We start from the raw sequence: 14,540 nt of genomic DNA, 5'->3' as shown, positions 1-14,540 counted from the left end.
CTGGCCCCCCACAGCCCGGAGCCCCGCCCCTGGCCCCCCACAGCCCGGAGTCCTGCCCCTGGCCCCCACATCCAGGGAAGGTAGGCCCCACTGTCAGTCTTGCCACGCTTCACCTGTCCACTCAAGGGTGGGCATGGGGTTCCCTGTGGCACTGCAGCGGAACTCGGCCAGCTGCCCGGGCTGCACGGTGAGCTGCGGCGGATGGATGGAGGCCACAGGAGCGGACGGGGTGCCCGAGGCTGATGGGGGCAGGGAAGAGAAGGAGTATGTGGTCAGGGTGAGGAGCGCCTCCCTTGCTGTCCTCTCTGCTTCTGTCCCAGCCCCTCGTGGCTGGCTGTTCATTCACAGAGGGGCCACAGGGAGCTTTTAAAATGTCCATGGGTTCCAGGAGCATCTGGGTGGCTCAGTCAGTTAAGCATCCGACTTCAGCTCAGGTCATGATCTGGCAGTTGTTAAGTTCAAGCCTGGTGTCCAGCTCTGTACCAACAGCTCAGAGCCTGGAGCCTGCTTCAGATTCTGTGTCTCCCTGTCTCTCTGCCCCGCCCCTATTCACGCTCTGTTTCTCTCAAAAATAAACATTAAAAAAATACTTTTAAAATGTCCATGGATTCTTGATACTTCCTCATTGAAGGCCCTTTGGTGGCTCCTCAGTGCTTTTAGAATAAAATCTGAACTCCCTGCTGTGATCCACCTCTGCCCACATCTTCAAGTTCCTCACCTGCCCCTACTCCCATCCTCCAGCCACACTGGCCCTGCTGGTCCTCAAACACATCAACATACTCCTGCTGCAGGGCCTTTGCACATGCTGGTTCCTTTGCCAAGAACATTGACAGCTCTTTAAGGGGCTGAACACTTCCTTCAGCTTTCAGCCCAGATGTTACCTCCTCAAGGAGGCCCTCTCTGACCACCTCGTGGAAAGTGGCCACACTTCGCCTACCTCACTGTTTATTCCTGTCCCAGCCCTCAACACCATGCGAAATTCCATTGTTTGTTCATTTGCTCCCATGCTTATTGTCTCCCTATTAGCACACGCAGATGCAGGAGGGCAGAGCTCCTGTTTGTCCCCTCCCCGGCCCCCCGTTTCTTCAGTCTTGCCAGGACCGAGCACAACCACAGATGTTCACAAACTGTCCATCGAATGAAGAAATGGTCGCTAGTCCTGGCGGGCATGGGGGAGACCGCAGGTCGCTGGGCCAGGTATGGAAGTGAATGGTGTACCTTGCACGTGCAGTGTGGCCGTGCCCTGGTCCATGGCGAACATGTTGGAGCCAGTGCACACGTAGGTGCCTGCGTCACTCGGCTGTACATTGCGAATGGTCAGGATGCCGTTGAAATCCATGGCCCGGGCTGGCAGTTTCCCATTGTGCAGGCGGGTCCAAACCAGAGTGTAAGCCGGAGACTGTGGGTGGGGCAAAGCAGATGTAACGGAGGTCAGAGGCGAAGTTCGGAGATGCTAGAAGACAGAGCCGCCCCCCCCCCCCGGCTCCATGTCCTGCTCTGCCCACCTTGCTCTTGGCCGTGCAGATGAAGGTGACATCCGCCCCAGGGCGCACGCTCTGGCTCCGCTGCTCTTCCACCGTCACCGTGATGGGCTTGCTTGGGGCCTCTGTGGCGACAGGAGGACCCCCATGCGCTGGGTGCTGGCCAGGCCTCTGTCCCATGGCCTCTTTCGCTCTGCCTCCATCCTCCTGAGTGTCGCTTCCTTCCTGGGCTAGCTGAGATTCCCCGTGCTCCCTGAGGCCTCCCACCCTCATGCCAGCTCAGCCCCACGGCATCTTCCTGCTGCCACCAAGCAGCCACAGGCTGTGATCCAAGAGCACCATGCCACGAGTCCACCAGGCCCCCATTCATGATCAAAGACCACAAAATTGCTCTTAGCACTTTGCCCTTCACTCCAGCCGGGCCTCACTGTCTGGCTTGAGTTTCCACCCGCCCCAACAACTTCACTCTCCCAACCTCTCCACCGCCCGCACCCCCTTCTGTTTCCACAGCTAAGAGCTTCAACTCATGCTCGCTGAGGAAATTGAGACCACCAGCCAGGACTTTGCCCATCTTCCCAAATCCATCCAGCTTCCGTCCCTCCTTCCTGGTCCCACTGGATGAGACCCTTCCCCCCTAACCCATCACCCCAGGCCTGCCCTGCCCTTCCACACCCTCCCAAGGACATGCACTCCTCTGCTACATCAGTTCCTCCCTTCCCTCTCCATGGATCATTCTACTTCACAGACAAATATGTTCTAGAATTTTCTGCCTTCAGAAATATCCCCTTGACCTTATACTCCCCCCAGCTACTGCCCCATGTATTGGCCTTCCTACAGAGCCAAGACTCTTTATTTATTTATTTTTTTAGGGAGGCTCCACATCCAACGTAGGGCTCGAACTCACAACCCTGAGATTAAGAGTCACGGGGCTCTACCAACCGAGCCAGCCAGCTGCCCTAGAGCCAAGGCTTTTGAAAGAGCTGTCTATCCTTGCTGCCTGCCCTCGGTCTTCCCCTCCATTCTTTGCCTCTCTCCAGTCTGGTTTCTGCCCCTTCTCTCCACTGAAAATGGCTCTTGTCAAAGATGACCAAGGGCGCCTAGGTGGCTCAGTCAGTTAAGTGGCCGACTTCAGCTCAGGTCATTGGATTCGAGTCTCACGTCAGGCTCTCTGCTGACAGCTCAGAGCCTGGAGCCTGCGTCTGATTCTGTGTCTCCCTCTCTCTCTGACCCTCCCCCGCTCACACTCTGTGTCTCTCTCTATCAAAAATAAATAAACGTGAAAAAAAAAACCCCAACCAACCTCCAACCCCTCTGCCCATATCTGACTTCCCTGGGGCATGTGGGGAGGCCAGCCACTCCTTCCAGAAGGCCCCCTCCCCACATGACCCTCGACACACCACCTCTCCCACTCTCCTCCCATCTCAGTGCATGTCCCCGTTTAGTCCCTGGTGCTGCCTTCCCTCTTCGTCCTGACATGTTCCAGCTGGAGTTACCGACCCGTGATGCCCCCTGACCTGAGTGTAGCCGGGGCTCTGGGTGCCCCACCCACATCCCCATCCCCTGTCACTTCAGAGCCCGCCTGCTTCTCTTCTGCCAGCCACTGCATTTCCGTGCCTGAGGTCTTTCTCAGGCCACCAGGGACTGCTGTGCCTGTCCCCGAGGTGGTACAGGACGCTGGGGGTCTGGTGCCTCAATCAAATGGCCCTGGGGTGGGGGACTCCGAGGTACATGTTTTACTCCAGAGTTTCCCAGAATTTCTTTGGCTGCATTGAACAACTGTCCCTGGTGGGAACGTGCTGGGTAACACGCCCTCTATGGGACGTCTTGTCTTTCTGGCCTCACCTCACCTCCTACTGCGGGCGTGCAAATCCTCATCCCAGACCCTGCTTCGGGGGGGCGGGGGGGCAGCGAAAATACCCTCCTGCTGAACCTGTTCACCTCGGTAAATGGCACCTCATTTGCCTGCCTGCTGGGGATTGTTTTAGCCTTTCCTCTCTCAATGACTGAAATCAAGTCCTGCTAATTCTGCCTCTAGAACTAGCTTTGACTCCACGTTCTTTCCGTCTCCGTGGCCAGCACCCCCGTCCAGGCACCCCCCCCCCCAGCAGAGGGATGTGCCCACTCCTGTGTCCACAGTCCAGCCCAGTACAGGCGGGCTGGGGGACCCGCGGTGGGACTCACCAGTGACCAGCAGCTCTGCCCGGCTGGTATTGGCATGATGGAGATTTCGACAGGTGCAGATATAGACACCCGCGTCTGATGGCTGGACGCTTGGGAAGTGGAGCTCGGAGCCTGGCAGGAGGCAGATGGAGGCTCGTCAGCACCGACGCACCCCTTGTCCCTCCCGGCCCCAAGTGGAAGGACAGGATCGCAGCAGACAGGCCTGTGCCTCCCCTCCCTCTGGGGTGGCTCCTGGGGCTGAAGGGCCTGGGGTCACAGGTACCTTGATGTCGCTGCTGGGTGCTGCTAGGCACGGGACGTCCATCCTCGCGAGACCAGTAGAAGTAGTGGGGTGGGCTCCCACTGACCTGGCACCGCAGGGAGTGGGAGCCACCTTGGGGTACGACGCTCCGAGCCGGATGCACCTGGACCACCAGTGGGGCTGCATCTGCTGGAGGAAGGGCAGGAGAGGCCATTCAGGCAGGAGCTCCCAGCCTGCTGCACTGTCTCAGGTGTCTGTGTCTTCCCGAACCCTGGCGTGCGCCACCCTCAGCCCTGTCCCCCGGATGCAGTAACTCTCAAACTCCCTGGGCTCACTGCCTTCTCCATCACTCTGACCCGGGGCCATGATCCCACTTACCTTGGGGCAGGCACCGGCCCCCCCGCACATTGGGGTTACCCACGTAGCCTGGGGCACATCTGTAAGGAGGAACAGACCAGCTCTGTCAGGCCCCAGGCCCCAGGGTACTCAGTCCTCATAGTGGACGTGGGAAGCCAGCTGGGGTGGGCTCAGCGGGGTGAGGAGGCTCACGACTCTGGAAGGACTTTAGAGACCAAAGAGGCCCCAACACAGGGACTCACTGGGCTGAGAAAGGGGAGCCTAAGGCAATTTTGGCAGATTGGACATTGAGGGTAATAAGGCCTTTATTCTCCAGGGAGACATTCATTCAACAAGCGTTTATTAAGCAACTACTACATTAGGTTATGGAAACGTGACAGTGAACATGATGAAGCTCTCGCCCTCACAGAACTCACTTGGCAGGAAACCAACAAAGAACTATGTAAATGAGAGACGCATGTGAGGGGCACTAGCCCGGGTCTGAGAGTCCAGAGGCTCCTCAGAGGACGGCACTGCTGGGCTGTTCTAGTCCCTTGGAGCCAATTATACTCCAGAGAAATCAGCTCTGTTTATAATTATGTGGTTTTGTTTGTTTGTTTGTTTTTAGTGTTTTCTTTATTTTTGATGCAGAGAGAGACAGAGCATGAAAGGGGGATGGGGAGAGAGAGAGGGAGACACAGAATTGGAAGCAGGCTCCAAGGCTCTGAGCTAGCTGTCAGCGCAAAGCCCGATGCGAGGCTCGAACCCTCGAATGTGAGATCATGACCTGAGCCGAAGTCGGAGACTCAACCGACTGAGCCACCCAGGCGCCCCAATATAATTATGTGTTTTTATGATTACTTGCTGCCCCGTCTCCCATTACAGGTAGCAGACTGCCTATGGGCTGAGACTGAATCTATTTTGGTCACCCCTTTATCCCCAACACTCTGGCACACTACATGGCACACAGTAGGTGCTCAATAAAAATGTGCCAAATGAGTGAACGAAGCTGAGCTTTGAAGGACAAACAGAAGCTAGCAAGAAAGGGGAGGTTTGAGGGTGAAGAAAGGTCCACATAGAGCAAATGGCACATGCAAAGCCCAGAACATCAGGAAGTCAGAGGTCAGGCCCAGCTACGGTAGACTCAGGTGCTAGAAGTGGAATGAGCTTGGGCTTGGCCCGAGGGCGACGGGGAATCTTGGGAGGGTTTCGGGCAGGGGAAAGATGTGAACCAGGCAGAGACCTCTCTGAGCCACAGCCCCAGGGATCTCACCTCGGCGTCTACCGTACGCCCCTTCCTCCACCAACCCTGTTTGCAAACTTACTGCTCACAGTACTGGCCGGTGTAGCCAGGTTCACAGGCGGTGCAGCGGTACCCGCCGGCTCCCAGGCTCTCGCAGGTGCGGGAGAACCTGGGACAGGGGAGCGGAGTCAGGCCACGGGATGCCCACCCTCCACCCCCTTCCCTCCGCTTCTGCGGTGCCCTCTGCTCCCGAGCAGGGGCACCCACATGTTCTCTGGGTTGGTCAGTGGGCAGGCACAGGGCTGGCAGTCCTCAGGCGTCCCGGCGGTCGCGTCCCCATAGTAGCCAGGCGCACACAGCTCACAGAACTCCCCAGCGGCGTTGTGCTGGCACTGCTGTGGGGCACAGGGGCGTCAGCCACCCAGCAGGTGGCAAAGTCTGCCCCAAACTGTACAAGACTGTAATCCCTTGATCTGGAAATTCCGTATCCGTGAGCCTATCTCCAAGAAATAACTGTAAGGAGGGGCGCCTGGGTGGCTCCGTCGGTTAAGCATCCGACTCTTGGTTTCGGCTCAGGTCACGATCTCACAATTTGTAGGTTTGAGACCTGAGTTGGGCTCCGAGCTGACTCCCAGCCTGCTTGGGATTCTCTCTCCCCCTCTCTCTCTCTGCCCGTCCCCTACTGGTGTGCATGCATGCGCGCACGCTCTCTCTCTCCAAATAAATAAATACACTTAAAAAAAGAAGAGAAGGATGTTATTCCATTGCTCTGGCCATCCCATGATGCCTGTAGCCCGCTGGCGCCCACTGCTGGCTCAGGCACTTTGTCCCACAGTCCCTGCCCTGCCACCTTGCCCCTGGACCCAGGCCCGCCTTACCAAGCCTGCCCCTCCCTGCCTCCCAGGCAGCCCCAGTGCCCCGCCCGGGCCCAGACAAACTGACCCTTGACCCTGCCCTGCTTGTGCCTTACCGAGCAGGCCCCGGTCTCTGGGTGGCACAGGTCTGAGTGGCCGTTGCATTCACACAGCTCACAGTGGCCGAGGTAGAGCCCACTGCCAGTGCGCGTATAGCCTGGGGCGCAGTCCTGGGGAGAGAGAAGGGAGGGTTTCCATCTCTAAAGCGGTCCCATCTGGAGCCAAAGGACCAGAAGCCTCTCTCTCCAGCCTCACTCCACAGTCTAGACTCCCATTGGCTCTTGCTTGGGAAATCCCAGGCCCGGCCCTCCTCCCCAGCGTCCTCTCTCGGGAACCTTCCTCCATGTCTTCGTGTTCAGTTTCTCAACACTCTGGAAGCTGGGACAGCATCTGTTCCCATCCTGCCCGGCATCTCCAGCCGCTCTGAATTTACTAAAATCACAGTTCACCCTTAATGGAGGAGAACCCTTCTCCACTTCTCATTTTCGTTCCCAAAAATTCTTCCAGAAGGGTTTCTATTGAAAAACTGAACTCCTAGATGAAAAAGCAAGGTTCAGGAGACCCAGATTTGGAATGAGCCCTTGGAGATCTTCACAACTACTTAACAGTCACTAAATAAAGTGAAAGAGGCAGGCAGCTCACACACAATCGAGGATGTTTTTACACATTCTGAGTGAGTAATCATGGGTTCTGAAAACAAAGAGTTTCTATTCACTACCCCTCCTTTGAAACCTCTCCAGCACGCCCCCACCCCCCCACCATTTCAAAGGGATGTTTACAAATCTGTTTTGCTTCACTGCAGAAAATGTGTACACGGGGTTATTCTGCTCTCCCTGGGGCTTCTCCTCCAAAATGTGTTAAATTTTCTAACTTCAAAGGAAGTGAAGTTCATATGTTTAGATTTGAAAGTCCTTGTGGCCACAGCAAAGGTGCACGGATGTAAAACTGTGGAGATGTGCGCTTTGCACAGGGGAGTTCCTGAGTCTGGGCACTGGCAGTTCCCACACTTGACCCACCTCTCCTTCCTTAATCCCCCCTCCTTCAGGTCCAAGTTCACTCATCCCGTGTTGACTGGTGGCCTGCTAATGTGCCTGGAAACTCAGTGGTGGACAGCTTAGGCCTGCCCTCAGGGGGTTCACGGTCTCCAGCCAAACCCTCCCGATGCTCTTGGGTTCTCTGCAACGGCCAGCCCTCTGTTCCACCCCCACTGCCCTCCTGGTAATAGGGGTCCCCGTCTCTCCCTGACCTATCTCATTCACCAGGACAGAGAGGACTTTTCCTGACGCCCAGCACCGACCACAGCACTTTCTTCACGGCTTGGCATTCTCTACTGAGCCGAGCCTTGTTCCGGGCCTAAGAAAGAGGCCCCTGTCCCCCCTTGCTCCTGCCCAGCTTTCTGGAGTGACCCTTCTGGAGCACATACATTCCTCCTTGTGAGCTGCCCAGAACCCTAGCCTGATCTGTTTACCTCCCTGAGGTGTTGCTATGCTCTGCTTTGGCCCAGAAAAATACGAGTCTCCATATTGCATCCCTGTCTCTAGGGGGCACGCTGGGAGCAGGAGCTGGGGCTTAGCCTTGGGAGAGCGCAGCAGCGTGTCCTTGGGAAAGCCACTCAGCCACTCAGCCTTCAGAGCCTCTACTTAAAAATAATCTGTCAAAAGGGGATAATTACACATCTTTCACGGGTATGAGGAAGAATAAATCAGACACTGCATGGTACATTAACACTAGGGCAGCTGGCTCAGTTGGTTGGGCATGCGACTCCTGATTTTGACTCAGGTCATGAGCTCACGGTTCATGAGTTCAAGTCCGTGTAGGGCTCCAGGCTGGCAGTGTAGACCCTGCTTGGGATTCTTTCTCTCTCTCTCTCTCTGACCCTCCCCCATTCTCTCTCTCTCTCTCTCTCACAATAAACTTAAAAAAAAAGAAAGAAAGTTGTTATTCAGATGCAAGAAAGGCTTTAAAAAAAATTAAAATCATGGACATGGTAGTTCACCAGCTTGCTGACTCAGCTGTTAGAACAGGGGTGCCTGGGCGGCCACACTCACCTGGCAGGACAAGCCAATGTAGCCCGGGGGACAGCGGCATTCCTCCACCTCCAGGGCCCTCGGTCCCTCCGAGGGCCCAGGCTGGGCGACCTCCAGGCTGACGGAGCTGATGCCGGCTGCCCGAGGCATCGAGGTGAATGTGGCCCGGACCAGGAGCTCGTCCAGGTCGGCCAGCGCCATCAGGAGGTGCTCGCGCGTGGCCGGCTGCCCGTCAGGCCGGCGCCAGAATTCCTGGGCGGGGGACACAAGTGGGGGGAAGGGTGTTGGGCCCTGTGTGCCCGTCCTGCCGCACCCCCGTCCCAACCCCTGGCCTCCAGCCACTGGCCGAGGCCTGTGAGGCGAGGATGGGGGAGAGGCAGGAGGAGCTGCTGTCGAAGCCGGGCTGCAGAGCAGGGGGAGGGCAGTGTGGTCTCACCTCTCGGAAAATGATCTCAAAGCTCTTCCTCTCTGGGCCCCGTGGCGCTGGCTGGGAGGCCACCAGCATGATGTTGTTGCCCTGGAGAGACAGCGGCAGCATTGGGAGGGGAATCAAGGGGCTCTCGGGGCAGAGGTGTGCACCACCAGTCCCGGCCTCTCCCTTACACCAGCCTCCCGTCTCTGACTGCCCAAGCTCATGTGCCCGAAGCAATCAGGCACACACTCACTGCCTCTTTCTCCCAGCAGCTGGGCCTCTGCCTGGATAGTGTCTAACCAGATTGGGTGGGGGGTTCTTGGGCCTTAGGTCCCTAGCTCGTGCCAGGTCACCTGAGTCCTGGGCCGACAGGACAAGGACACTGAGGGTACCTGCCGGCTTCCACCCTCCCCTTCTGCCCCCCTGGCTGGAAGCCGTGTGCTCACCGTGATCTGGACGTCAGGGTCAGAGAGTGGGCTGCCCTGCGCCCCCGCTGTGTAGGAGAGGGTGTATCGTAGCTTCCCGCCATAGGCCGCCACCTGCAAAGACACAAGCCCTGCAGTCACAGCCTGACTCTGCCTTCCTCCGGGTGTGTGTGACCCTTCCGGTGAGTGGGCGGAGCTTCTCAAGGCTTTCCTGCACTTGTGCTGTCCCCTCCATTCAACCGGAGGCCAGCATGCGTGGTCCCTGGTTGCCAAGAAGGTAGGACATCTGTCCGTCCCTTCATTGTCCTGGACCTGCCAGCGGTGACCCTAAGCAGCCTTGGCAACTCAGCAAACAAGCTTCAAATCCCTTTCCCTTTGAAGACACTACCCATAAAGTAGGCAGAGGTACTGACGGTGACCACCATGAGCTTGCCGCAGAAGGTTCAAAAGGTCCCCGGCCGTGGGGGGGTGCTGAGGGGAGCCTTCAGAGGTCTTGTCCCTTGGGCAGGTGGTTTTTGTCAGCTTAGAATCCATTTTTCTGCTTTTTTGCAAACTGCAGCCCTGGCTTCCTTTAAAGGAAATTATGTCCTACATGCAGGCCATGTGGTTTGAGGGCAGACGTGAGCCAGGTCCAACCCATGTGCATTTTCCACCACCCTCTTCCATTCTAGCAGGGATGGACACGTAAACCTGGCACTTCCGCTCCTTCCCCTGGAACAGATACTCACTTTACTAGTCAGATTGGAAGCCAGGGAAAGACGCCAACTGAGATAAAAGTCCTAGTGAGCCCCTGGACCCAGTCACGCCTGATACCGGCTTCCTCGGACTGTGTAGTTACAGGAGCTGATAGACTCTGCTGCATACGAGCTGGCTGGACTTGAGTTGTCTATTGCTCACAAGGGAAAGAGTCCTTAGGCTTCCTGCTGGGGGCTTCCACGTGGGCAGCCAAGGCCCCAGCTCTGTCCCAGGACTTTCTTTCTCTCCTCTGCCACTGCAGCAGATGCTCAGATCAGTACCACACTGCGTCAGGCCTAGCCCATTTGTTCACATTGTGTTCATTTATTCAATGCCTATGGACTACACGCAAGAATTGAGCTACACTGTCCTAAGGATGTTTTCCATGAGCTCACAGTAAGGTAAGGAACTCTAAGGCGTAACTGGGTAACCATGAAACAACTTAGTTCCCTGCTTGCTTAGGATGCCAGCAAGTTCATCACCACTTCCAGGACCAAGCTGTAAGTGTGTGTGGCAGGGTGGCTCCGGAGGCAGACTTTGCAGTGTGAGACTGGAGTTCAAGTCCAGCTGTTCTGGCTGGACAGCCCTGGACAAGTCACTTAACCTCTCTGAGCCTTACGGAAATAGCAATAAAAATAATATGTGCCTTGAAGAGTAGCACAAAGATCAAGTAACACAGGCTCTGTAAAATATTGCCCTGAGCTGAGTGTCCCCAGAGGCCACAGCCTCCGTGATGACACCTGGCTGTGCCCTCACCCTCCGTAGATCTTTCTTATTCTCATTCCCCCTGGACCATGCCAGTGCCATCCTATCTGCCTCTCTGATGTTATTTTACTGAGTATTATGTGTACACTTAAAAAGCATTCTAAATAGTTTTGGGGAGAAGACGGAGCTGACATCAATCCTCACACTAATGCCGATGGTAATAATGACATTGATGCTGGCAATGACAGGGACGACCAGGGCCAGGTCGTCTTCTGCCCAGACACAACACGGCACACAGAAAGTGTTAAATTAATGCTTTCTGAAGGAATGAATATGGAGCCAAGAGCTAGGGCAGTGAGCTGGAAATGGGGTAAGGCCTCCTGGGTGAGACAGCACCCCCCCACCCCCCACCCCCGCCGGGGCCTGTGGCCGCTGATGGGACACCAGGCAAGTCCCTTCCCCTCCTGGGCCTTGATCTACCCATCTGTGTCATAAAGGACTTTGACAAAGGACTCTCAAATATTTTAGGATTTGAGGACACCCTATTACCCCCCCCAACTCCTTGTTACCTTGTTCCCCAGGAAGGCTCGGGGCAGCTGCCAATAATAGAGGCTCCCGGGAAGCAGAGAGAAGGCTTCGTAGGAGAGAGAGAACTAGGACAGAAGGACAGGCAGTGAGAGCTGCAGGGGGGCCGGGGGTGGGGGGAACGAGCTCGGCTACAGTCCCAGTGGGGACACACATGCACGCACACGCACACGCAAACCCTGGTGGGAAGGCCGGGGTAAGGGCGGTGGAGGGATAGAAGCCCCCAGCCCAGTGCTCAGGTCCTAGCCCCGCTCTTGGGACAACTTGTGCCCTATCCCTGGAGCCAGACGCCCCAGCTGCTCTCACTGGGTGCGGTTGGGTTGGTGCCTCCTCATGTCTGCCTCTTGGCGACCCCATGATGACTTACATGGCACACCAGGAAACATTTTGAAATTTAGTAGGTATTTTAACATGTATTGGAAAATGTATTAATAGGTGCAAATAAGTTGCTGTGTGGGGGGACTTAAAGGGAAACCTGAGGGGCGCTGGGCCAGCTCAGTCAGTGGGGCTTGCAACACTTGATCTCGGGCTTCTGGGTTCGAGCCCCATGTTGGGTGTAGGGATTACTTAAAAACATCTTTAAAAAATAATAAAATCAAGGGGAATGTGAAGCCCAGGTAGTGTGTAGAAATGGCAGGATTCGTGAAGTTGGTTCCGAAACAACTGAAGTCTAGAAAACATGGTGGGTGGGGTCTCTTGGGGGGGTGCCTTGGCACATACCTGAGAGCCTGCTGAGAAAGGCACAGAAGCTGAAGAGGAGGAGGAGGAATGGGAGGAAGAGGAAGAAGAAGAGGAGGAAGGCAGAGCTGCTTGCAGGGCCGCTGCAAGCTGTGGATGGGGCAAGAGCCCCGGGGCGGGGGGATGGGGGTGGGCGGCAAAGCTGGAAAGGAGCTGCCAGATCTCGGCATCCATCCGCCTCTGGGCCTCATCCACCTGGGGGACCGGGAGAGAGAGGACAGAGGAAAGGAGCAGAGAGGGACAGAAAAGACACCATGAAGCCCAGCCTCCCGTCGGGCGGCACCAGGCCCAGCGAGCCACCTACTTCTGCACTGTCTGTTCACAGGTGCCTGACCTTCTGGCACTTGCACCTGATGTCCTCTTGCTCCTCACGAGCCTGGCGGGGCTCACCTGGGACGGGCCCGCATGACCACGAGGAGGAGCCCATACAGAGGACACCGCTCTGACTGGCTCAGGCCCCCGGGGCATTTGTGGTGGGGGAGGCAGCTCCTTGGGCCTCACTTCCCTGCATGCCCATGGTGCCAGCCCAAGCCATTCATGGCTCTGCAATGTTTCCCACGGGCAACACTGAGTGGACTGGGCATTAGGCTGGGGCCTAGCTTGGGAGAAATGGCCCAGGAAGGCCAGGGCCTCAGCTCAAGACTCTTGCTTGAACTGCACTCTCTGGTCTGCACGGGGCCCCAGATACAGCCTGTCGCAGCCAGGCCCTGAGTTACCTGTGACAGCCGCTGTGCCCGGCCCCTGCCCTCTGGGGGCCCCACGGTCCTCCCAGCTGTCACAGCTGCCCGCAGCTGCTCCTCTGAGAAGGACGTGCGGTTCTGACGGATGGAGGGCAGAGCCCAGCTCAGACCTCCCAGGGCCCCGGCATTGGAGCCCTGGGGAGTGTCCTCCCCCTGAGGCTATGGTGGCCAGAAAGGTCCACACTGACTGGGGAGGAAGATGCATACTCCGCCCTCCAGGCTGGCACCCGGGGGTTAATGCCAGGCTGCTCAAGGGGGACACACACACACACACAGAGGGTTAATGGAGATTGCTTGGGAGACAGTGCTAGGGTAACCTGGTGGGCGAGGTATGGTCATGTGGTTTAGCATCAAGTTAGTTTCCCTGCCATCTGGGCCACCACTCTGGCCGCTGGCCGCAGGCAGTGGGACCAGACCAGAGCAGATGAGGCACCTGCCGTCCTGGCTCTACTTCCTGGTACCATAGGGTGGGGCTGCCAGGCATCTGTCTGGGTTCATGCAGACCCACATTTCCTTGGGCCCTGGGCATTATCCCATGCGGGACTGACGGCATCCGAAAACACCATGACTGTGTCGCATCCATTTCACATACAAGAAATGGATCATACTCAGATCACGGGCCTACCTGGTGAGCCCGGCGCATCCGTGCAAAGTACGCCTCCCTCTGTGGGGCGCAGGGAAATGCCAAGAGAGGGAGTAGAGAGAGAGGTCTGAGAACTGCAGGCCAGGGCAGGAGGGAGGAAGCCAGGAGCGGAAGAACCAGAGAAGGGGGAAGGGACTGGAAGGCCAGCCTTGGGAGGAGGCTGGGATACTTGGGTCTATCCAAGGAAGAAGGACATGGCAGCTTGGGCACTCCCCCTCCTGTGTCCCTGACCTCCCTGAGATCCTGCGAGAGGGGACACATCTGCTTGCTCACCGACCTCAGCCAGCAGGGGACTCCTGTACCAAGACCATCTTTCCTTGGGGGCCATTAGGTGGCAGTGACTACTCGGGGAAGACATCTGGGAAGGCTGCACAGGGGCCCGGCACTAGGACTCGTGGCTCATCTCTGACCAGTGTAGGATTCAAGGCAAACCTCTGACCTGCATCTGAATGCCAGCACTGCCACCTTCTGGTGTCACCTCTGTTCCTTCAAAGGACATGGGACAGTACTGGCGATTCATGACACGTACAAGTGCTTGGAACAGTGCCCAGCATGGCGCAAGCTTAGTAACCATGACTTATAATCAGAGTTAGTCTCACACCTGACACGGAGCACAGAGCACCACACAGATGAGGGAACTCTGCGTAAGCAGTGGATGAAACTGAAACTGTCACATCTGGTTTCCAGGGCCTCGCCTAGGACCTATTTGTTGTGTGAAAGCTAACAACCATTAGCAGGAGAGCGCTTCTGCCCCAGGTCTGATGGCTCATCCTGCTAGTCACCCTGGGGCTGAGGTTTATCAGAAGGCAGTGATCTGGGAAGTGGCCCTGCTGGGTTCAGACCAGGCCTATCTGACCCCAGAGGCAGCACGCCTAACCGCCACATGGCCGATGTCTGCCCTGAGGCCACCTGGTGTCTGGATGCCCCTGGCCCCAGGACTCCGCAGGGGCCAGCTCAGACCCAGCGACTAGGGAGGGTCAGCCGGCCAGCGGCCCTGCACACCACACCTTGTCTCCTTGGTATGCCTCCGGCAGCTGCCAGTAGAAGGACTCGTGGCCAAGCTGGGCGAAGGTGCCAAAGGAGAGCTGGGCCCCCTCAGGCACGGGCTCCACGGTAAAGCCCCCAGTCAGGCGG

At 57.0% G+C, this 14,540-nt stretch overlaps 1 protein-coding gene across 1 annotated transcript in view; it reads right to left on the bottom strand.

The window, feature by feature from the left end:
- Window positions 1–14,540, bottom strand: part of HSPG2 (heparan sulfate proteoglycan 2) — a 66,916-nt gene that overhangs the window by 27,618 nt on the left and 24,758 nt on the right. The window contains 13 exon segments of the mRNA XM_029945880.1: window positions 114–239; window positions 1,219–1,399; window positions 1,506–1,606; window positions 3,663–3,773; window positions 3,925–4,089; window positions 4,282–4,340; window positions 5,565–5,651; window positions 5,750–5,877; window positions 6,453–6,566; window positions 8,445–8,675; window positions 8,860–8,940; window positions 9,282–9,374; window positions 14,414–14,540. Of these exon segments, the coding sequence (XP_029801740.1) occupies window positions 114–239; window positions 1,219–1,399; window positions 1,506–1,606; window positions 3,663–3,773; window positions 3,925–4,089; window positions 4,282–4,340; window positions 5,565–5,651; window positions 5,750–5,877; window positions 6,453–6,566; window positions 8,445–8,675; window positions 8,860–8,940; window positions 9,282–9,374; window positions 14,414–14,540 (1,604 nt within the window).

This window comes from Suricata suricatta, chromosome 8, assembly GCF_006229205.1.
Source record: "Suricata suricatta isolate VVHF042 chromosome 8, meerkat_22Aug2017_6uvM2_HiC, whole genome shotgun sequence".
NCBI lineage: Eukaryota > Metazoa > Chordata > Mammalia > Carnivora > Herpestidae > Suricata > Suricata suricatta.
The sequence above is the reverse complement of the archived record's forward strand: the minus strand, read 5'-3'. Positions and strand labels throughout refer to the sequence as shown.